This window comes from Myxocyprinus asiaticus, chromosome 14 (assembly GCF_019703515.2).
Source record: "Myxocyprinus asiaticus isolate MX2 ecotype Aquarium Trade chromosome 14, UBuf_Myxa_2, whole genome shotgun sequence".
NCBI lineage: Eukaryota > Metazoa > Chordata > Actinopteri > Cypriniformes > Catostomidae > Myxocyprinus > Myxocyprinus asiaticus.
The window spans coordinates 12426705-12452249 of NC_059357.1; the positions used below are offsets into that span (position 1 = coordinate 12426705).

Genomic DNA, 25545 nt, shown 5'->3' on the forward strand with positions numbered 1-25545 from the left:
AAAAAATAATAAAAACGCGTGTGTGAGCAAGGAGGCCTACAAACCTGACTCAGTTACACCAGTTCTGTCTGGAGAAATGGGCCAAAATTCCAGCAACTTATTGTGAGAAGCTTGTGGAAGGCTACCCAAATAGTTTGACCAAATTTAAACAATTTAAAGACAATAATACCAAATACTTGTGCATGTAAACTTCTGAGGCCACTGGGAATGTGATGAAAGAAATAAAAGCTGAAATAAACAATTCTCTATACTATTATTCAGACATTTCACATTCTTAAAATAGTGATCCTAACTGACCAAAGTCAGGAAATGTTTTCTATGATTAAATGTCAGGAATTGTGAAAAACTGAGTTTAAATGTATTTGGCGTATGTAGGTGTATGTAAACTTCTGACTTCAACTTTAAATATAGCCTCTTTAATGGAGAGAGAAGGATGCTGGGAGGTTTTGTCAGGATGTGATGTGGAGGTAAAAAAGAAAAGCAGACAAGCAGAAATTAAGAGGTGAAGGTTTGGTGCTGAAGGATGCAGATTTGAGCATCTCGATGACAGTGGTGTAATGAAAGTGGCCTTTTTACTGATAATAATAGACTACTGGTGCTAAAACCACAGGAACCGTAGAATGAAGGTTGAGCAGGAGGAGAACAGAGGGGAGGGTGGGGGATGCGAGTAATTAAGTGTTAAGACCTGATGTTACTATAAACTGAATGAAGGTAGCAACATGTGACTGGTTCTTTATGTGAAATAATGTGTTTTTAAATCAGGTTTTTTGCATTAGACACCCACATACAAGAGGTGAAGGACTCATGCAGAGCTCACAAATGGACTCATCTGCTAATTTAAAATCATACAGACACACATGCCTCTCAGGTGATCCTGTGGTGATCACAGGCGTGAGTGCATTACTACTGACAGGATAATTAGCTGCTCCTGACCCCATGTCTGTTTTTATCCCCGTCTCTTACTCTGCATCTCTTTTAGCATCACCCCTGTCTCTCTTTTATCCCTTAAATGCTGGACGCTTTCTCTTTTTGTATGTCTCTCACTGTAATTGATGACGGATCAGGTTTGCTGTATGTGTGTGCATTGGCCGTAACAAGTTAATCTAGATCATACAAACTTTCACTAATCTGTGTTGTATGAAACACACACACCTTGATTTATGCAGTGATTCTACAGCTTGTTGTTGTCTTGATTTAGTTTAACAGATGTTCTTTTTTTATTATAAATTGTCATGAAACTAATTGACAAAGTAATCCAGAAATAACTATGATGGATAGATGTGAAAGCAAGACGGGTAATATGAATTTGTTTTATTTCTGTTTCTTTATGGTTCTATATTTGTGTTTTTTTTATTAGTTAACTTCATATGCCTCATTTTCCTTGATGTGTGATGTAATGAAACTGTAGTGAGGTAGTGAAAGCATCATTTTTGTTCAGTATGGCAGTGGTGTAAATCCGTGTCGACATTCAGTGGAATCCCTGTAGGGCTGTTTGCAGTAACAGAAAGCCTCTTGAGTATTAGTTCATATGTTACAATGCTCAGCCAAATTTAAACTGTGACTTTCTTCCTGGTTTTGAAGAGGTATAAACACATGCAGTGTAAATTCCTGCCTTAAACAGGGGCTGTGTTGAGAGGAGAAAGTCTCACGTTTCGGCTCTTGAAACACCTCACATCCTGCTTTTTAATAAATGACATTCACCAGCTTATTTAATTCTTTGAATTTTATTCTCTTATTCTTTTTGGTGTGTGCACATGGGCACTAGACAGAATATTTAGTTGTCTGTGTGTGAGTGTCTGCGTCAGGTAATTGGGTGGCGGCGTGTCACTGGGGCTCAGTTTAAAGCTGCCTTCAGATTCCACAGCGCATCAATCATACATGCACACTCAGTCACTTAAACCCATACACTTCCTCTGTGAGGTGAAACAATCCCCCCTTTAATCATGTGCAGGATACCTATAATTCAGTTTTCACTTATTAAAATTCAATTAGCTATGGAATTAGAATACTACTAGGGAAAATGCTAATTTTTGATATCCGTAATTAGGTTTGTGCTAGTAAAAACATTCATTCTTGATATGGAAATGACAATTACTGGTGGAATTACCCAGTTTTGATACAAAAATGGAAATTCAATCTACTCTGAGATCTCAGCTCAGGAGTATTTCAGCAGTTCATTGGGAATGCAATGGAGGAGCTCAAAGGTCCGTCAGAATAGAAGTTCCACCAAAATAAAAGTGTATTAACCTAAGTGTATTTAATTGGATGTATGAAATTGAAGACATTACAATAGAAAAACATTACTTATGTATAGAAAAATGTAATATTCAAAGTATTAGTAATAATATTACTAATAACAATAATTTAAAAATAAATGGTTTTATTATTATTGTCATTTATTATTAATAATTTTTATTACAATTATTATTATATGTAAGCAATATCACAAAAACAAGTTTACTGAAAATCAGCACACTGTGATTTAACTGTAGCAGCCTTGTTCCAGAGGTAATCAGACTTTTTAAATTAATGTTTTCATTTATACTGTGAAGCTCTGTTGCGCAGCATTTTTATTTTTGTGAGTAATAAGTTTTTATATCAAGAATTGACATATTTACTTGTCCAAAGTTAATTTCTTTTTTTTTTGGATTTTTCCCCTTTTTCACCCAATTTGGAATTCCCAATGCGCTTTTAAGTCCTCGTGGTCGCGTAGTGATTCGCCTCAATCCGGGTGGCAGAGGATGAATCCCAGCTGCCTCCACGTCTGAGACTGCCAACCCACGTGGCTTGTTGAGCGCATTGCCATGGAGGCATAGCGCGTGTGGAGGCTTCACGCCATCCACTGTGGCATCAAGGCTCAATTCACCACGTGCCCCACCGAGAACGAACCACATTATAGCGACCACGAGGAGGTTACCCCATGTGACTCTACCCTCCCTAGCAACCGGGCCAGTTTGTTTGCTTAGGAGACCTGGCTGGAGTCACTCAGCACACCTTGGGATTCGAACTAGCAAACTCCAGGGGTGGTAGCCAGCGTCTTTTACCACTGAGCTACCCAGGCCCCCCAAAGCTAATTTCTGATATATAAAAAACCGAGCATTTTCATTATAAGTAATTCCATTGCTGATATCAAGAATTGGCTTTTTAACTATTTAAAATAATAGATGTTTATAATTCATATCCTGCACATTCTTTAATGTCAAAAGGCCTTGTGATAAAACAGCACGGTTTGCCACCTATGGTATCTCATGTCCAGCAACACCTCTGCAAATATACACTCACTGAGCACTTTATTAGGAACACATGTACACCTACTTATTCATGTGATTATCTAATCAGCCAATGTGGCAGCAGTGCATAAAATCATGCAGATACGGGTCAGGAGCTTCGGTTAATGTTCACATCAACTATCAGAGTGGGGAAAAAAATGTGATCTCAGTGATTTCAACCGTGGCATGATTGTTGGTGCCAGACGGGCTGGTTTGAGTATTTCTGTAACTGCTGATCTCCTGGGATTTTCACACATAACAGTCTCTAGAGTTTACTCTGAATGGTGCCAAAAACAAAAAACATCCAGTGAGTGGCAGTTCTGCGGATGGAAACACCTTGTTGATGAGAGAGGTCAATAGAGAATGTCCAGACTGGTTTAAAAGGCTACGGTAACTCAGATAACCACTCTGTACAATTGTAGTGAGCAGAATAGCATCTCAGAATGCACAACATGTCGAAATTTGAGGTGGATGGGCTACAACAGCAGAAGACCACGTCGGGAAGTTTTTTAGGATCATAGAGTTCCCAATAAAGTGCTCAGTGAGTGTAAAAATTTAATTTGCATGAATTGAAAGTGTACATTTTTTAAGAGTAATTATGGTAACCACTGAATAACTTTTATAGGGCAGTAACGGACAACAAAAAGTTTCAAATGTTTCTATACATCAAAATAAATGTTGAAATTTCACAAAATGTAATTTGTTGTCTTTTTTAGAATATGATTTAATGGGATGTAAAAGTTCCCTTTTATCATTTTAGCACTGATGCTGGTTCTAGAGAGAGGGATAGAAACTGAGGAATGGGGTACTGTTTAACTCATATCACCATGGCACCTCATTGGCCTTCAATGCTGCATTTTTGCTGTTGCTTAGACTGCATGACAAGTTAACAGAAGACTTGATCTTAATTGGCTCTGCTGAAGGCACTTTGTGTGTTTGTGTGTGCGAGCATGCACACACTCATGTAGTGTGTTAACTTTTTAAAGTGTGTGTATGTGTATCTGAGGGTTTTAATTAGTTTATGATGGACGCTAGTCTTTTTAGGATTTGGTTTCTGTTTATGTGGCTTTGAACTCTGCTGCTTTACAGTAAGCACACTGTGTTACCCTGTAATTCTTCTGTTAACTTTGTGATGAGGTCACAGGTGAGAGGGGAACAGGGAGATTCAGCTCGACATGTCTCAAACTTAGCCTTTATCTGTGTGGGTCTTGTCATAATAATCAAACATCTCTTTGTGCTTTTACTGTCTCAATCCTCCTGTCTCGCTGGCTTCATTATTAGTTTTCAGGACAATTGCAGCTATAGTTTAAATACACTCCCTCCTCTGGATTTGAAATGAAATGGAGCTTGTGTGTGATTCATTATCATACACATAATTGTGATTAGCATTTAATCTTTTTTTGTTCATGTCACATTTATTCACCACAAACTTGGAAAAAGCCTATAAATAAAGTGTAGGAAGGCTTTGTAAACATATAGCACAGGGTAGATTTTTTTCAGTTTCTCTGTTTGGCTCACTACGTATTGTACACACAGGGTAGAATTTATTTTTTCATTTCTTTGGTTCACTTTGTAAGCAAAAATGTCACTGGGTAGATTTTTTTGGTCCGTTTTAGTTGGTTTGTTTGGCAGCCTGTTCACTTTAATAGTATATTGTTGCTATAACATTTGTGCTGTTATAATTATTTTGAACGTTAGAATATTATTATGTAATGGGTATGTTTATGTCAAAATTTCTTCATTTTCGTGTGGCGCTTTAACCTTGCTTCCCTCGCTATCCCTGAGATGGAATAGTGCAGAGCTGATCACTTGATATCACAGGGACTTCCCTTGACGATTACGGTGCTTACCTTGATATCATGGTGCAGACTTCTAAACTTAAGCCCCATTTAAATTCTGAAAATGTATAGTGTAAAGTGCTATCAAGATGTCAAACCTATAAACAGCTGGACAGCTCCGAAAAGAGACAACACTGCATGCTCCAGTTTAAACGTTTTTTAATTACACATCACCCGTGCTTACATTTATCATGATTTTAAAATAGTGACGTAACTATGGTATTTTCACAGAAATGTTATAGTTTTAAATAATTAATTATACATTTTTACTACAACTGTGGCATGTTAAAAAAACGACTATTTACATTGGCCTAACCACAGTAATGATTACTTAGCCTAAATCATTAGGAGCCTGATGAAAGAAAAATTATATGTGTTATGGAGTGGGGAAAAGTTTTTTTTATTAGCTATGTCCCAACTCAGTAAGTCGTATAGAAATAAGGTGTTAATTACATTTATTTTGAATTCACATAGTATCTTAAAGTAAAAATTCAGTGTCAAATTCAAAAGGTTCCAGATGATAAGATTATGCAAATAGTACAAATTATGCATGTAAACAATAAACATGTAACAAAATATACAGTATATGCAGTATAATATCTGCAATTTATAATTATATTAAGACATCATATTTATTGATGGAACACATGGAATTTGTGCATTTTTTAAAAACTAAAACGTGACAAAAATGATGAAAAACTAAATATATTTTTTTAAATTAATAATTTCATAATATTAGAAGTTAGAAGGTCCCCTGTAAAATTTACAGCTTAGCTGACAGAAAATATTTCTTTAATATGTTAGCAAAATGGCCATGAACATATACCCATATGAATCAATATCTATAATTAAATTGAGAGCTTGTGAATCAGAATGAAATTGAGTAATCTTTATCAATACCCAGCTCTACTCGGAACACCACCTGTTCCAAGTTCATTTGGAGCATTCACACTGGACCAGAAAGGGAGAAATAAAAGGCACATTTTGCTTAAAATTTGCTCATTTGGATGGCAATATGTTATCTAAAATCAAGCAATTATGTAATAATCGCAGCAGGCCTACACAAACACACCTTTTTGCACTTACATACAGTATCATTAGCGTGGTCCAGTACACAAATGAGGGGGGGGGGTCTGATGTAAATTATCCTATTTAAGCTTCATCATTTCATATTAATGTAATGACCTTGGTCTTCATGTTATGCATATTCATCTAAGTTTACTGGTTTATGCAGATTTGAGGATATTCAGGGCTCCTCGCCAAGTCCGTTTGGCTTTTCATCATGCTTGGAAGTGCATGCCCCTCTAAGTTTTCCGCCAACTACCAGTTACGTTTCAGAGTTTTTCTAAAAAAAAAAAAAAAAAAAAAAAAAAAACTTTTTCTTTACCACTCGAGTCTCACCAGAAGAGGAGTATAAGACAGAAAGGGCTTTCACACATTGCTCAAGATTAGCTGGTGATGAGTGTTAGAATGTGTAAGCGTTTCTCTGCTTTTTTATGTTTGTGTGGAATGAAGGAAGGATCAACTGATTACACACAATTGTAAGGACAGCCAAAAAAATTTGCAGCTGCTTTGTGTTTGTCGGCTTTCGTGAGAGAGGACTCCCGCTAATTATACCGCTTTATGCTTCTAAAAAACACCTTTGAAATCTATTGAAGATGGATAATTGAGCCTGGAAATGTGTTACCAGGCAAAGTCAAGTTGAAGGTCATTACTGATGATCCATTTGTTCTTGATGTAAAGATGTTGTTTTAACTTTGTTGATGTGCTTCAAAAACTAAATTCAGTGTAAACGACAAAGTAGAAAATGACCTGAGGGTGAGCCTTGGGGAACACCTGGCTGTTTGGAGGGGTTTCAGTGGCAGTGGGTACCGCTCTCATAGAGTTGATTTGAGGGTAGGATTTGTAACGTTTTATTGAACAGGGTTAGACATGCTGAAGAGGGCGGTATTGCAACCGGAAGAATAGCCTATTTGCATTTTAATAATAACTTGTATATTAACAAGCATGGGTTAACCGCTTCTGCCTACACATCTCACCCTCTCTCACTTAAAAGGTTGGAGATATACAGATTATGGTTGTGGGTTTTGTCAGGTTGTGACCATTTGTTTTTGCTAACTGTTGTGTTCAGATGGAAGGCAGGGGGGCCGGTGCCCTTTCAACTGTGACACACGCATGCATACTGCTGCAGTGGAGGAGAATAAGAAAATAATTATTCTTTCTCTGGCTGCTCGGCTGGAGTAGAAGAATGATACCAAAATTTGTGGTTTGATATGTAATACAATTCTATACCATAAAAAATTATTAGTATTTTTTTAATATGTATATATTCCTGTCCTGGATGCTGATTGGCAAGTAAAATGTTCTAGCAGTACTGAAACACACTGTATAGCATGTAACAGGAAAACACCTGAACTGTGTATATCACTGCACAGCACAAATATTAAAGCAATAGTTCAACCATAAATGCTAATTCTCTCATTATTTAAACACTTTTAAACTTGTCTGACTTCTGTGGAACACAAAGATATTTTAAAGGATGTTTGATGTTTTTGCCCTTTCAATTTTTTCCAAAATTACATGTTTTCAAGTTTAATGACAAACAAACTCAAGAAATTATGAGACATTCAATGTCTCTTCACAAATTTGGACAGTTTTTAAATATTTCCTGTTGCTTAGTACTCAAGACATTATTGGTGAAGCAAAAACTGTGTGAAAAACACTTTGGTGTAAAGTGGCGTCACTTCATAGACTTCAATGTATTCTGCAGCGCTGGCGTGATTCATGTGAAAGACCCTTAATGTGTATAAATATCAGTCACGTTTGCACATTAATCATTGCTCTTCACAATCACAAAAGTGACCGATTATGGTTTCAAAACTGCTAATTTCTCTGAAAGATGAGGAGATTGGATCCCTGAAATTATTTTTTTTCATGCATTTTTTTTATTTTGTGGAATTTGATAATTTTCCACGGCACACCTGACAATCTTTCACGGCACACTAGTTTGCCACAGCACAGTGGTTGGGAAACACTGTTCTAAGAAACCAAATTGGCCTGGTTGCTAGGGAGGGTAGTGTCACATGGGGTAACCTCCTCATGGTTGCTATAATGTGGTTCTCGCTCTTAGTGGGGCGCGTGGTGAGTTGTGCGCGTATGCCGCAGAGAATAGCGTGAAGCCTCCACATGCGCTATGTCTCCGCGGTAACGCGCTCAACAAGCCTTGTGATAAGATGCGCGCACTGATGGTCTCAGACGCAGAGGCAACTAAGATTCGTCCTCCGCCACCCGGATTAAGGCGAGTCACTACGGCACCACGAGGACCTAGAGCGCGTTGGGAATTGGGGAGGAAAAAAGAAGAAAAATACACAGCTCACGCAATGTTATGATGCGGTAAGTGTATAAGCAGTGGCTTCTCACATTGATTTTCTGTTGAAGAACGCAGCTCATGCAGACCGTATAGGCTATGTGTTTAATTAAATCTCAGCCTTTTGAGGTTTAATCATCACACACATCATCACGCAAACTAGGTCATATCATGATTTTAATTTGATATATTGTGCATTTATACTTTAATTTCATTTCAAATATGTCAAATTACGTGATATTGCACGTTTTATAGTTATTTCCGTTTTAGTGAATGGATTCCACGATTCCGTCCATGTTTTCCACAATGCGGAAATCATAGGGCCCTACAGCGCTGTGTCTAGTTTGTGTTCAGAGCTCTGCGCATATGTCAAGCATGTGGAAGTGTGTGAACAAGGCTTTTCATGAACACACCAAGGAGACTGCGGATGTCAAGATTTATAGTGAATAAGGACTTAAATTTTGGTCCGTTTCGTACCAAAAGTGATTGTATAACTTTAGAAGACTTGGATTAAACCACTTGCATGGATTACCTTTATACTGCCTTTATGTTCTTTTTTGAGCTTGAAAGTTTTGTACCCCATTGACTTGCATTTGAATGGACAAAAATGCCATACATTCTTTGTGTTCCGTAGGGGAAAGTTGTACGAGTTTGAGATGGCATGTGAAGTACATACAGTTCGCTTAGAAATACTTAAGTGAACTAGCTATAATTTTTCTTGACGCATAGATGGTTTGATTCACCGCGTCTCAAATTGAGAGCCAAAAAAGAAATACGATACATTTTACAAGCTTATTGAGCGCAGCAGCCTTTTTATGCTAGACAGACACACACTCCATTTTTTTTTTACAGGCTCCATTCTGTATTTCTGGTTTTGCATGATTAGGCAACCTGTTGGGGGTAGAGATGATTGTGTGTGTGTGTGTGTGTGTGTGTGTGTGTGTGTGTGTGTTTACAACCTAGGATTTTTTTCTGTGGTGTAAACTTCAGATTGTGAGCTGTCTAATTGATCACACTGCAGCAATGTGCAACAGCAAACTGTTTGCACACACACCACTCCCTCGCTGTGCCTAAATAAGAGAGACACTGGTGCTCTCTCTTGCTCACCTGCTCTTTCAGTAGAGGAAAAAAGAGAAGAGATGGAGTAAGACAGGGAAAGTCTGGGGATTTTATTCCAATGTAGCAATTGTTTTCTACTCCTTTTAGTTGTCTGGAAAATTAAGCAGCTGTTATTTGCACTATTTTTAGATAAGCTGTATAACAATTTGTGTGCATCATATGAGATATGGTTCCAATCCCACGCATGCTAATACGAAGACCTCCAGGGTCTAGCCGGCTGAACTCTGATCACTGATTTCCAGTGAGTTTTCCCTTTCTCTGTGTTTGAGAGAGAGGCGGTAAAAGATCAATGCAATCTCCCCCACAAAGTTTTCTGTTCCAACACTTCTCTTTTCTCCCATCTACTCATCCATTTTAATCAAGCTGAAAATTAACTTACTTTATTTACCCTCAGAAGAAGGGAGGTAATGAATGTTTGGATGCATGAAATGGTGTGTCATGCTGTTACATTTTCACTGGCCTTTCACAGGTTTTTGATTTTTATGCAATACCAGCTGATTCACTTAAAATACTCAAACGGCATATTTAATTTGACATACAAGACTGTGATCGACAGAAGTAGGCCTACATTTCTTCAGTATGATGTATACTGTCTAAAGTTCTAGGTCATATCTAATATTCACAATCCATGTCTTCCAGAGTTTCTCTTTCCTGTGACAAAAACAATTTGGGATAAGATATAGCCTGTAATGTTTAGTCAACTGGGGCTGGGTAAAAATAGCATTTTTTTCCCCCAGATAAATCGTAATCTTAATTGGAACGATCCCGATATGAATTCCTAAAATCTCAAGATTGATGTTATTTTTTTTTTTACTTTGTTTACTTTTGATTGTGTTGATTATTATATCTGTAAAATAAGTTGCAATTGAACTACATAGTTTTGACCCTGTTGTAAATAAAGTCTGACAACACTGGTATCATAAATTGTGCTGCTTTACCTCAGATTACGCAAAAAAAAAGAATTTATCCCGGCTTGCCTAGCTAATGCGCATGCGCGTTCTTGAGTTGTTTGACAGGCGATGTCTGTATCTAAAAGGTGATTGGCTCTTTTACCTTTCATGCGGGACTTCCTTTATACATCCATTGACCGTTGGGCATTCCAGTTTCCCCCATTCATTTTAATAGAAGCGGCCCGTCTCTGCTAAATAGTCTCTGTAATGGCATTTACTCTTACTGCTGGCAATTGAAACAACTAAGTCAACATGAAATCAAAATTAACCCTTTTTACTTTGACATACATTCATGCACACTTACTGTGCACTATTTATCAGTTTACATTTTTCCTAAAGAAAACAATTGTCTTCTTAATCTTTTAAAGTGTAATAACTTGCTCCGTCTCTGCGATGAATTTCCTTTTTGGCTTATTTTTTCAACCCCTCCCTCTTCCAACCACCTTTCATTTACTACTTTTTTCTCATTGAATATTTTGGTTCATTTAGAAATAAATTACTGTAGTAAAATGGGTTGCAAATGTAAGTGTGTTTTCTAGGAGATGCCGACCTTACATTGAACTTAAATCTTTTTGTGCATTTTAGTATTGCATGCCATTGAGGATTAAATGAGGTCAAGTAAAAAAAGTCTGTTACACTCTTCCAACATTTCTCTTTCAACATGTCTGTGTCTATGGAGAGAGAAAAAAGAGACTAGATCAAATTAAACTAGAAAGAAAAAAGTCTTTGAGAGATTTGACCCATCTTCCTAAAATTCTAAGCCTGCTCTAAACCCCTCCCCCTTTTTAAATCAAGCCCCTCCCCCTATGTGAAATTGTCCTCTGGATATGTATGCTGTGGGAGGGGCTTAATTTAGAGACAGGTCATGTGATGGTGCTCAGTTCCTCCCAGGAAGCTCAGGCCTGTAGGGAGTGTCTACTGGGTGGGGTTGTACTTGATGTTTCTCTTTCAAGTCGCAACTAAAAGAGAATTTTGTTGCAGAAATTATATTTTTTTTCTCCCTCCAGTCATCCCTTGCTCCCTCCCCTTATTAATTCATTAATTATTTTGGCAGGGTAACGGTTGCAGTAATGAATTCCTCGAGGGCTAAATCTCCTTGCCGGGCACCAATCTCGTCCCTCCCGCCCTGTACGTTCCAGCCGATCAGATCTCACATGCTATCTGACTCTACTAGATATGAATTGTTGTTTAACAAAAAGTCTGTTCTATTTAAAGGCTAGGGTATAATCAGTAGCGGATCCTGGCATAGGCAATATGCAGCCACCTAGGGCGGCAATGTTCTCTGGGGCGGCAAGACAGGTTACCTGCTCGGCCACCCCACACAGAGCGCGCAAGATCGCGATGACAGAAAGGTGCCCCTAATTGTGCAGCCCTGCCCCTGGCTCGATCGCGATGGGAGAAAGGTGCCCCAAATCATGCCACCCAGCCCCCATCCCGAGCTCGCAAGATCGCGATGGGGTAAAAGGTACAAGAAATCTACACCCACTGAGGTCTTCCTGACGTGGTGTTTTGCTGTTGTAGCCCATCTGCCTCAAGGTTCGACATGTTGTGCATTCAGAGATGCTATTCTGCTCACTACAATTGTACAGTTACCATTCTGTCAGCTCGAACCAGTATGGCCATTCTCTGTTGACTCTCATCAACAAGATGTTTTCGTCCGCAGAACTGCCGCTCACTGGATGTTTTTTGTTTTTTGGCACTTTTGAGTTACCATTACCATTACCATTCTGAGTAAACTCTAGAGACTGTTGTGAGTAAAAATCCCAGGAGATCAGCAGTTACAGAAATACTTAAACCAGCCCGTCTGGCATCAACATTCATGCCATGGTCGAAACCACTGAGATCACAATTTTTCCCCATTCTGATGGTTGACGTAAACATTAACTGAAGCTCCTGACCCATATCTGCTTGATTTTATGCACTGCACTGCTGCCACTTTTGGCTGATTAGATAATTGCATGAGTAAGTAGGTGTATAGGTGTTCCTAATAAAGTGCTCAGTTAGTGTAGATGCATGCGGAAAACTGATGTATACTTTGGCATTAAGGCTGTTTTCGCACTTCAGTTGCTTGATCTGAATCAGAGTTTAATTCCATCACACTAGCTCGCATGTCTTATTTCACATTGTAAGATTTGCATTCCAACCAAAATACGCTCAAATCATCAACATCTAAACTTTACAGACACAGATATTTTTTGAATGGCCATGACTTTGTCTGCCACGGATGCATGGCAAGCGATGCAAAGAATGCAAGTTGCTCTCCAAAGGCAATTGTTTAGGCAGTTGTTTTGGAGTCAGTCAGCCATGACAAATGCATCAAAAGCGGTTCAATTCCACAAATTACAGAAGGAAGGATTGCTTTCAAACCAATTGGGAACCATACCAGAGTTCACATTAAATGTACCACTTTTTTAAAGTCTGGTGTGGTTTGCTGGTGGCACAAAAGTGTGCCACATTAACTCAGGTCCACTCCATGGAAGTTTGTTATATATGCAACGATTTAAACTTTTGACTTTTCAAATCAAATGTTTTCTTGACCAAATTAAAAAACAGAACTTTTCTGTTTCTCCAAACTCATGCTTATCAGTTGTCCATGATTTTAGTTGTTTTATCTTCTCTTTCTGTCAAAATGACAGATAATCTCTGAAAGAGTCTAAAAAAATGCAGCGCTCCTGCACGAGACACTGTAAAAACATTGAGAGGTGGCGCAAAGTCCGTCTAGCGCAAGTAAAACAACAGAAAAACACCACGAAGAGATACAAAGCTCAGTTAATCCTCTCATACCTATCTCTGACAGCTAAACAGTGTGTGTGTGTGTGTGTGTGTGTGCAAGAGTTTATCTTTTTCATGTCCTATGGATTATCAACCATTAATTTTGCTGCTGGCGCATTCAGTGTATGTATCGTACCTGGATAGTTTACCCAAAAATGATGAATGAAGCCTCTGAAGACATTTTATGACAATGGCTTTCGATTAGCAGACATCATCTTAACTATCTTACGTAGTTTTGGCTTTTTATGGTGGGTGTGTGTGTTTGAGTTGTTTGTGTTTTCACTGAAAGGTTGTTAGATGATCCGTGGATGATATTATGTTGCCACAAGGTGAGCTTGCTTTGACAGCACCTATAGATGCAATACAAAGACCGCTGGAAAATAAGTTCAGAAAACAGATAGCTGAAGACACATGATGAGAGACAAGCACGTGGAAATTAATTGCCAGGAAGTCGGCAGTAATTTGAATTGCTAATGGACACCAACTTTTTCCCCGACTTGAATGATTAATATTTTATTGTTTTACTGAGTGAAAATGCCACAAGTGTTTTTCATCAGAAACAAAATAGCACAAGAAGAGAAGAAAAGGGAGACATGTAAAGAAGAAGAGGTAGAGATCAGCTTAACTAATATTAATAATAATGCCAAATATTAAATAATGTCTCTGAACAATAAGTTGGGTGTCTTAATTGGAAATATTCATTCCCCATTGTGGCATTTTTCATGTATTAAAATGTTTTATAAAAAGGGAACTAGGTAAATATTTCTGTTTATTACTACATGTTGTTATATTGGAACATATAGTCAATTTGGTACCAGAATGCTGACTGATAACTTTAACGATAATTTGTACCTACTGTAAGGAAATTTGGTAGAATAAATGTACACAGTATGGATTAAAGTACCCATGTATCTCCACCATTAATATGTAAGGAAATTTTATGATTGAATTAGGGATGGGCATTTTGGTCATTTTGTCTACTCGAGTATTCGGACTAATTACTTGAGTACTTGTCAAGTACTCGAGGGGCAATTACTTGTTCATAACTTTATATATAATAACATGTCTAACAAATGTTAATGGCTGCTGCATTGTGCCTTGTTGTTCCAGTGTATCGTCTATTCATTAGTATAGGCTGTTATAAAATAATGTTACAAAATGTACAAAAGATTCAAAATATAATGCATCATATTTTATCATTATATGAAGATTCGCTGTCCAACTCTGAAAGAATGTGCCCAACGCACGTCTGTCTGTTCTTCCTTCAGGTTACCGTAGTAATCTTAGTAAGCACGCACAAGTTTTTTTTTAGTGACTGTCTGAACCGTCTATTTTCAAATAACAGGAGATGCCATAACCATTGCATTTTTAATATGCGTGTTTAATTGAAGTTCAGTTTGAAGACGTTGCATTGTGTTCCATTTAGCTGCGCTCTGTCTAGCTGTTTGAAACACTCGCCTGCTGTATATGCATTGCTTCAGCGCGTTGAGTCCACTGCCACACGCCTGGTGTGTGTGTGTGTGTCCCCAAATGTTTGCTCTTGTGAGTAAAGCCGCGACACTCTGTATTGTTGTCGCCGTGATTCATGAAGCGTTCCATTCAACTCGGAGAGTCTGAATTTCCACCTTTCAGCTGGGGAAAGTGCAACGGAATGACACTTTATATCGGACATCTAACTTGGAAACTTGTGCAGAAATCTTCAACTCCCATTTCGTCGAGATGCAGGTGCGAGTTACTTCACGCAGGGTAGGGAGGTTTACGGTCAGTGACAAACATTTACTTTTATTAAATAATATCCATTAACGAGTCAAAGTTCTTACATGAAATGACAGGTGTTCAAAACACAGTTAATTACACTCTCTTTTGATTATCGTAACGATAGCATTGCAGTGTTTTATCAGTTTGGATGCTATGAGACATTTCTGACAATCAATGTACCCCTCAAAACCACAACGTCTCAAAATTAAAAATAAGCTCCCTCTTTGTTTGTGTGTTTAGTTGTCAGGTAATTGTCACTGGATTTCGAATTAAGTGAAAAGTCACATCATGCGTGATCACTATTGATCATCGTTTTCGTGATCGATCATTGCTGCCATGTCCGAGTACCCAAGTACTCGAGTACTTGTGCCCATCCCTAGATGGAATTAGCCACGTTCGACCACCGTTATAAGAAGGATAAATGACAAGTGATCAGATTATAAATCTGAACAAAAAATTCTCCACCACTAATATCTAATATAACAGGCTTGTTGTATCCCCTCACAATTTATATGTAAGTAGTTAGCTTAATAAAGGAATTATAATTAATTCACTTATTGAAAGAATTAAGGTACACGTCTGATCACTCGACCACGCTGAGTTGATATGAGGCATCTGTTAACTCTTTAAATGAATACTATTCTCATGGCTTATTGAAAATAATATCACAAATATGTTTAGATATGGTTCGAGCTCGGAGCATAGACCTTGAAAAAAAAGAAGTGATGAGATTATCAAAATATACCACAGTCGAATTATCTTTGAATACAAACAAGACTTAATTGCTAATCTAAAACATCAAACTAACTAACACAGATAAACAGGTGGTAAGTGAACTGTAACAGAAGGTGAATGGTAAATCTGTAACACAGAGAATGGAACTTTATGGGTCTATAGACAATGCCTTGAACCATCGATACTTCATTTAGAATACCTTGATTTGCAATCGGGTTACTCATTCTATTAAAGAGACACCAGCACTTTCAGCGCAATTTTGGAGATATACTTGCGTTTCTTTGGTTCTTTGGCTCTTTGTAGAAAGTTCTGGTTGTTCCGTCAAAGTTTTTGACCTCTGCTAAGATCATGGTTTGAAGCGAGGCCTCCCACAAGGGTGACTCGCGACTCCCCGTCACGTGTGCGAGTCATAGCGTAGAGAATAGAAGAGCTTTCTCTGAACTTTATGTTCCGAACTTTCCTTGACTCTATATTGTGCGGATCCTGGGCATAGTGGGCTAAGAGCCACAAGAAAGAGGCAAGAGCTTGCAGAAAAGAGGAAGAGAAGACTGAAGTTTGTCCTAGGAGGGGAGGTTTTGTTGAGTTGAGGTTGGCCGCACCCCAAAGGTGCCTTGAGCCAATCAGAAGTGTCTTTTCAGATAGCATGTGATCATCTCTCTGTCCCTCCTTCTGAAGGTGATTAATGAGTCTTTGTTCTTAAGGTTTCTGTTTCCTGCTCAAAATTTTGCAATGTTTAATCATGAACTTTTATATAATGAAATCACTAAGAAATATTAGAAATTACCCTTCATTAGCATTCGAGACAAAATGAAACTCAACGTGCAAGTTACAAAACATGAAAATACCTGATTAAAAATCGTAATGGTTAATTCATTGGTTTTACAATATGGATAATACATTACACATTATGAGAAAACGAATTGTCATGGTTATCAGGTTAAACCTTGAATGAGAGTTCTAGGCACTTTGGCAGATTATGTGCAGGATAAAATTACAGTAAAGTAAGTTTTGTGATTGTGTCAAAGTTCCTGGTTTAAGATGAGATGTCCTGATGTGTATACACTTAAAAAGTTCATTTTGTACATTTAAAGTTATGATCAGGGCATTCGTTTTTTGTCCTGCTAAAAAGGGGTATAATACAAAGGGATAATTTCAAAGCAAGACTGCTTTCTTCAAGTCTTCAAGTTATTTTTGTCTAGGGTGAGTTTTTAGCATATGGTAGTCAGATGTTCCACAGGAAATGTTTTGTGCTCCCTTAGTCTATTTTTTAAAGTGTAAATTGGTTATATCGAAGGACAAAAGATTTCCATGTGTTTCATAGAGGAGTAGTCCCTCAGTGTATGGCCAGTCATGTGATGACCATTGACGTCTAGGTCATTTCTGATTTACAACATGGATAAGGAGGGGTCTTGGTGCATCCACAGAACTCTCTTTATTCTCAAGATGGTTGAAACTCAACAGAGCAGCTTTTAGGGACTCTTTCAGGCCTTTACACCTGGTTTTGGTAGACTTTTGGGCATCAGCAGGCAGAGTCTTTAATTTATAACATTGAGGAATTTCCAGTGTGGACTGCAGGGCCTCTGTAATTTTCTCCTAATCATTTTTCTGCCACCAGTCCCTACACTGCTCTGAGCTCTGAGGTTGTTAATCAGTGGTATATGCTTCTATTGAAGCGTCCCTGTTATATCATCTTAATAAAAAAAAAATAAACATGTTTAATAGCGCAACTTTTGGTGAAGAACTATACTACCCATGAACCAGAGAGGAAACAATCCACAAATCATTCTAAACCACTTGCATTTGCAACCAAATTTCACGCTGTGCGACTAAAAATGTATATATTTGGGAACTAGCTGGTAAATGTTTACATTGCACTTACCAGTAATTGTGTAGTATATTGGAGTATTCAGCAGCGAGATCCTTTCACTGCGTGTTGAGAGTAAAAGTTGTTCCATGTCCAAAGATGAGATCTACATGACCCATTTGCCACTGAGTAATGCCTCTATTAATACCCTTTCTATTCTCTACAGTCAGTTGTTGATCAAAAACAACAAAAAAGAAATATTTAATTCTAACCATGCATAGCACAGAAGAGATAAAGTCATTCGAGTCTCTCTCATAAACATGCGCTCATTTAAAGATGTTCTTTACAGAAATGCAGAATTTCTTAGAGACAGTACAAGTTTTTAAAACGTGTTCAAGAAATCGATGTAAATAGTACATTTATGCAATTAAACAAAGATGTAACGAAATATAATATTTGCAATATATCATATCTATTGATTGAAAACATGGATTTGTTCATTTTTAAAAAGCTAAAATGATTACCACAATGATGAAAAACAAATAAAATATAATTAGAAAAATTTATATTTTCTTAATATACCTAGGTAGAAGGTCGCTGTGTAACAGCATTAGCTGGGAGAGAATTTCTTTCAAATGTAAGCAGAAGGGACTGATATATACCCATATGAATCAATTGTAAATCAAAATTGGAATCGAATCGAGAGCTTATGAATCGGAATCAAATCGAATTGGGAAATCTGTGTCAACATTCAGCCCTATTTAAATATATTGCTTATATACTATCAACAATATTAAATCAATAGCTTTATAGTTTTCTGTCGTTTTTAATTTGACGTCATTCGCAGTGTTTATTGGGATTGTAGTTCACCCCCTCATTAAAGATGTAAAGTACGCAGTCTTGTTAATTTTTCTTTTTGTCCGATTTTCAAATACACTTTTGCTTCAAATCAAAGTTTTAATGTTGTGATTTACCTCGAGCTGGTTAATTTTGTTAGTTGTTTGGAACTCTTTATGAAGAATTTTGTGAAATCCCAATGAAAAAAATAAATAAAAGGGAAAAATACTTGCAAAACCAAGACGTCTAAAAATTGGGAGGGCACTGTTGTGCTCTACATGCAAATATTTTAATTAGCTAACATTTATATTAAGATTTAACTTTTTCGAAGGAGGTGTGTTTAGTAGCATATTCGTTTTTAGAGAAACTAAACTGCTCCTTTAATTGTTATCTTGACAACCCTATGAAATATACACATTTTTAAAATATATATCGCCCAACCCTAGTGTGTAAGTGGCAGAATGCTGGAGTTACTGTGCAGTTCTGAAAAGTTTCAAATTGACCTTTCTTATTCTCCTAATATTTTTCTTCTCTCCTCCCCTTGAGCTTCACAGTACACTTTGTTTTGCACTTTGTCAATTTTTTCCACCATGTACTCTATCCTTTCAATCAGATGCTAATTAAGGGAAAGGAACGTCTCCGTTTAGCTCGCTTGCAGAAGAAGGTATTTGCAGGTTGAGTGAGAAAGGGGAAAGGAGTGCAGGATAGGAAAAAAATTAAGAGAGGAATGAAAGATGAAAGGTTGATGAGGTTGCTTCAGATGGAGAAAAGAGTGAATAATGCTTTTATTTTATGTGCTTTTAAAGTTTGTTTAAAATCAAAGGTCCCCCAGTTGACTTGTCTAGTAAATGTTCAACTGTTCGTAACTGAAATATGACCACAGAAAATCTCAGTGTTCTGTCAAGTATATTAAAAAGTTACCTGGGAGTGCTGTGCTTTAATAAAGACGTTTCCACACATCTTATAACTGCGCGGGTCACTTACCGCAACCACATGTTCTTTAAACATTTATAAATGTCACGTATGGAATGAGAAATGTACTTTTCTAACTTAATTGGTTATCAGTCATGATCCTCTGTCGTACAGTTTTTACATTCTTTAATTAGCCTTATTAATTACTTACTGTTAGACAAGTGGCCAGCGTGGTGTTTTTCTGGTCAGTTCATTAATGCCCAGGATGTATCCAGCTAACAATTAAAGTGCCTTAATTAGCGCTAGCGAGAGCAAAATCAGGATTAGTCCTGAAGTTGTTTTTTTCTCTCTCAAGAAAACAAGATTGAAAAGGTTTAAGGTTCAGAGGTTTGAGGGGAAATGAACAGAAGAACCAAAAGAATGATGAATGGGCTTTTCTTCTGGTAAAGAGACTGAGAAAGAGTGCCATATACACCAGGGAAAAAGTAGAAATAGTTTTTTTTTTCCCAGCATTATAAACATGTAGCTTTGGCAGACTTAAAATCGCTGTAGTTGCTGTTGGTGCTTCCAGTCTTCAGAGGTTTGGCTTTTAGTCTGACACCAGTGGCAGAAAAAAAAAAGAGATACTCTACTGAGCCTTATATCAATAACACAGATCAAACAACGTACTAGCAAAATCAGCTCAGCAGGAAGTTTCTTTGTTAATGTAAATCATTGTGGGATTTTGTAGCATTTTTGAAGCTCGAAAGGTTTTTTTATGGTGAATGTATTGTGGCAGATGGGGGGGGAGTGTTTGAAACTTTTGAAAACCGTAATTATTCTTTTAATTCATAGTTTTTTACGTTTCGTGATGAAAATCTCTGTGGCGTTTGCCCATGCGAAACTCATCGCCAAAGTGCTAGGGTGTTTTGGGTGGTTGCTTGCTGACCTAAGTCAAAGTTCTCAAACACGTTAAATGTGAACAACTCTAAATGCCCAGATATACTATATACGAAATCGGAGAACGAATGGGAATGACGTAATTTAGAACAAAATCTGGCCAAAAAGGTGTTTTTGCGTTCGTTTCTGTGGTTCCTAACAGCTCGCTTGGGCGAACTTTTAGGAAAACTTCTAACTGGCTGCTAAACACTGCTAAACAGGCGCATGAACAGTTTTTTCCCTCAGGCTATCCATCTCATGAACAGTTAAAACTGCCCCATTGAGCAATAGTTATGTGCAATACACAGCTTAGTCTATTTATATGTATCCAGCATACTCTACCTCTTCTGCCATACATTCCCTTGCATCTGTATGTAACAGATTTGTATTTGTACATACATATATATATATATATATATATATATATATATATATATATATATATATATATATATATATATATTTTTTTTTTTATGTCTTATTGTGTATTTCTATATATACTTATATTTTCTATTCACTTTTTATTTTTATTAAATTTTTTTATTATCATCTCTGTCTTGCTGTATTGTTTGTGCACTGGAAGCTTCTGTCACCAAGACAAATTCCTTGTATGTGTAAGCATACTTGGCAATAAAGCTCATTCTGATTCTTGCAGCTAATGGTCCACATCATTGGTAGGTGTGACCTGAAGCGCCACCTACTACTTTGTTTACATTTTTCAGTCAGTATTCAACGTGAACACTAGTTCAGTTATTAGCAAGCTGGTGCAAATGTGTACCTACATCAGTACGATTTTCCAAGAACATGTCATGTGATTTTTTATTTTTTTTATTTTTTTATTTTTATTTAAAAAAATAAATAAAAATTATATATTTTTTTATATTAGTAAACAAAAGGACAAAAATCTACTCTAATACTCGCAAGTGCCCATTCACTCATGTGCCATTCACACATCTGCCTTTTGTCTGTATTCTGAATATTAATTTATTTTTATAAACCTATCTTTGCAGTAGTATCAGTGTCATCATATATTACAATAACAGAGTGTAATCGGCACGTTGTAGCGTATAGAGTGTTAGCACGTTAGCGTCATGAATTCAGAATCTAAAGACAAATTAAGCATTTTCTAATGCATATATTAAATCATCATCGAGTGGTTAAAACATCTTATTTTGGCTTCTTTTACTGTGAATAATACTAATAGAATGAGGCCTAAAGTCATTAACACATTTTAATATCACATTAGTGAAGGTTAACTGAGCGTCCTCATATTTAAATATAGTGTTTCTAAACACTTCCCACAGTGGTGTCTGAATGAAGTAGTAAACCATTGCTCACAGGGTCCGAAATTAACACATTGTAAATTTTCTATTTGGTCGGTGAATTTTGCAGCGTCACACGCCACTCTGGCGGGTGCTTCTTACTTTTCTATCAGTTTGTGTCAGCTTGTAAAATAATTTTACACATTCCAGTTTTGTCCTCAAGGGGGCTCTGCAGGCCTACAGTCAATAAGGTCACGGGTGTTTAGAACGGCTCTTAGCTATTTGTCCCGCTGCTCATCGATAGTCTCAATGCTGTGTGTCAACTGGCGCATGATGAGCGAAGCTGTATTCAGTGCTTTAATCACATCATTATATTTAAGCAAAAGTTTAATAGATCAACACTGTTTGTATATTTTGGGCATTTTAAAGTGAAGTTGCCATCTTTCCAACTGTAATCGCGCATATTTAGGATGATAGTGTTGCTCGTGTACTGAAAGCTAATAGACAATACACAGCAGCTCTCTGGCGTGGTGAGTGGGGTAAGCAGATTTCTTCAGCATCAGTGGACATGTACCGTTAGCAGTAAATCTTGAAGCAAGATGAAAGCAATAGGAGCATTCATGCCATTGGGATGAAGGGAGGAACCACTCTTGGATTTCCAGTGGATGTGCGAGTATGTTTTAATTACCCACCATCACATATTACAAGTTCTCTGGTAATGATGGCACTATAATTCAAACCGACTGATTTTCATAACGTCCGGTTTTGTTAACGGTTCTATAACATTAATTCTTCCGGCAATGCGGTCAGAAAACCGGACTAAAATACTTTGTGTTTCCTGTATTACTATTAAACACCACAGCAACCCTCATTGCTACTGTATCTACAGCTCGAGATGAGACATAACGTGATACCAATAGACTGATTCCCAAACAAATTATTCTTTTGAACTGGTTCTTTTTATTGAATCAAAAAGACTGATGAATCAGTTGGAGCTGAATAAATTAATTTACTCCAAGTAAACCAAGAACTGTTACTGTGTTATGTGTACTTAAGGCTCATGAGACTCACTTGTTCATATGACAGTACTGATGTAGTTTAAAATATCTGGCTATTACATATTTCATAAATAATAAAAACAATACAATACTTTTTTTTGAATTCTTTAAAAAAAAAGTTAATTTTTAAACATTCTTACATTATTGTTTATTTGTCTCTCATGTCTGTAAATTCTACTTGTAAAATGCAATCAAAAAATATAAAATAAAAAAAAATTGGCAGGTAAGTTATTTAATTGGCTGGTAAACATTTTTCATCTACCAGCCACCTTGGCTGGTGGGCTAAAAAGTTCATTTCAAAGCAAAGTTTGAAATAAATTCTGTCTGTTTTCTCCACTACAGGTTGTAATACTTCTGAATTGGATGGCTCACTGAACATCTCCTCAACAATTTGTCAGCATTCCCTCCATGTTCTCTGGGTTACGCTGAACACGAGTGTGTGCCCGGATCCTGGCGGCGGCTGTAAAATATACATGTGTGTGCATGTATTTGCCTTTGACTGAGTAATCTTGTGTGTGCATTTGTTGGGGTCGTCCTGCGGCGGCTGGCGTAGTGCACCTTCCCCAACCCCACCCCAACGCTCAAAACTGGCGATGTCCAGGGTGCCGAGTCCGCCCCCTCCTGCAGAAATGACCAGCGGCCCTGTGGCCGAAAGCTGGTGTTACACACAGGTGAGTGTGTGTGTGGTTAGATCTGTTCATCTAGAGACTGTATGACAGGGGTGCTCAATTTGATGGTCTACCTTCAGAGTTAGTTCCACCTTTAATCAAACACACCTGAACCATCAAATCAAAGTCTTCAAGTTCACTTGAAAATTACAGGCAGGTGTGTTAGAGCAAGACTGGAACTAAACTGCAAGAACTTAGATCTCCAGGAGCACACCTGGTTTCCCAAACACAGATTAAGCCTTGTCTAAGACTAAAATTTGTTTTTATTTAAGAATCATTCTTTCTTTCTTTTTTCTTTTTTCTTTTTTTTTTCTTTTTTCTTTTTTTTTACAATTTCTGCGCTGTTTGTGGTGGGAAATCTGTGGATTGAATTTAAAGGATAAGTTTACCAAAAATTACACTTGTATCATTTATTCACCATCACGTCAGTCCAAACCCATTTGAGTTTCATTTTTTCATGTAACACAAAAGAAGAACATTTGAAGGACGTTTAAGCTGCTCTTCTCTATAAATTGAAAGCATATACACTGGCGTCCAAAAGTTTGGAATAATGTACAGATTTTGCTGTTTCGGAAGGAAATTGGTACTTTAATTCACCAAAGTGGCATTCAACTGATCACAAAGTATAGTCAAGACACTACTGATGTAAAAAACAGCACCATCACTATTTGAAAAAAGTCATTTTTGATCAAATCTAGACAGGCCCCATTTCCAGCAGCCATCACTCCAACACCTTATCCTTGAGTAATCATGCTAAATTGCTAATTTGGTACTAGAAAATCACTTGCCATTATAATAAACAGCTGAAAGCTATTTGGTTTATTAAATGAAGCTTAACATTGTCTTTGTGTTTGTTTTTGAGTTGACACAGTATGCAATAGACTGGCATGTCTTAATTAGGTGAAAAAATGGCAAAAAAGAAACAGCTTTCTCTAGAAACTCATCAGTCAATCATTGTTTTGAGGAATGAAGGCTATACGATGCTTGAAATTGCCAAAAAACTGAAGATTTCATACAAAGGTGTACACTACAGTCATCAAAGACAAAGGACAGCTGGCTCTAACAAGGACAGAAAGAGACGTGGAAGGCCCAGATGTACAACTAAACAAGAGGATACGTACATCAGAGTCTCTAGTTTGAGAAATAGACGCCTCACATGTCCTCAGCTCACAGCTTCATTGAATTCTACCAGCTCAACACCAGTTTCATGTACAACAGTAAAGAGAAGACTCGGGTGCAGGCCTTATGGGAAGAATTGCAAAGAAAAAGCCACTTTTGAAACAGAAAATCAAAAAGAAAAGGTTAGAGTGGGCAAAGAAACAGACATTGGACAACAGATAATTGGAAAAGAGTGTTATGGATCTTAACCACACTGAGCTTTTGTGGGATGAGCTAGACTGTAAGGTGCGTGCCCGACAAGACAGTCACATCTATGGCAAGTGCTACAGGAAGTGTGGGGTGAAATGTCACCTGAGTATCTGGACAAACTGACAGCTAGAATGGCAAGGATCTGCAAAGCTGTCATTGCTGCACATGGAGGATTTTTTGATGAGAACTCTTTGAAGTAGTTTAAGAAGTTCTGAATATTTGTTTCAAATTGTAATAGTAATTTTTCACGTTATTAATGTCCTGACTATACATTGTAATCAGTTGAATGCCACTTTGGTGAATAAAAGTACCAATTTCTTTCCTAACAGCAAAATCTGTACATTATTCCAAACTTTTGGCTGCCAGTGTATACCTTATTCTATATGAAACGAGAACGTGAGGGATAGACTTATAGTCTCCTCAGTGGAATGCACTATAAAAAGCTGTATCAGTTTATATGAATTATTAATTTTCACAAATCGTGTTATCTGGAATTTTTTTTTTTTTTTTTTTTGGTCTACTGAAAATTTCTTAGCGTTTTGTCTTCTGTCCCTTACTGCCTTGTTTTCAAAAATGAAATATGACACTAAACCAAAAAGGACAAAAAAGCACCAAAATAGTCATCCATATGACTTGTGCACTGTATATGAAGTCAAAGGAGGATCAGGCCAAAATGTAAGTTGTTATTCACTGATATATAATCTTCCCCTCTGCTGCTGCTCTCAAATTTAATTTGTGTATACACAAAACTTGCCACGTCAAGACACGTTGCACCAGGTTTGGTGTCAAATGGCAATGGTTATGGTATGTCTTATAATCCGAATGCAACTCAAGTACTACATTCTTATTGGTGGCTGAAATTATTATTTTCTTTTCTCAAAACTCTTTCAGAATGCAATTAAAATAAGAT

The 25545-nt window shown here is 37.2% G+C and overlaps 1 protein-coding gene across 4 annotated transcripts in view; it reads left to right on the top strand.

Annotated features, from left to right (window-relative positions):
• The window catches only part of LOC127451925 (speckle-type POZ protein), a 139233-nt gene that overhangs the window by 37047 nt on the left and 76641 nt on the right, over nt 1-25545 (top strand). For all 4 annotated transcript variants that reach the window (XM_051716997.1, XM_051716999.1, XM_051716996.1 and 1 more), the window contains one exon: nt 22942-23270. In XM_051716997.1, the coding sequence (XP_051572957.1) occupies nt 23193-23270 (78 nt within the window). In that variant the 5' untranslated portion in view covers nt 22942-23192. The remainder of the gene's footprint in view (nt 1-22941; nt 23271-25545) is intronic.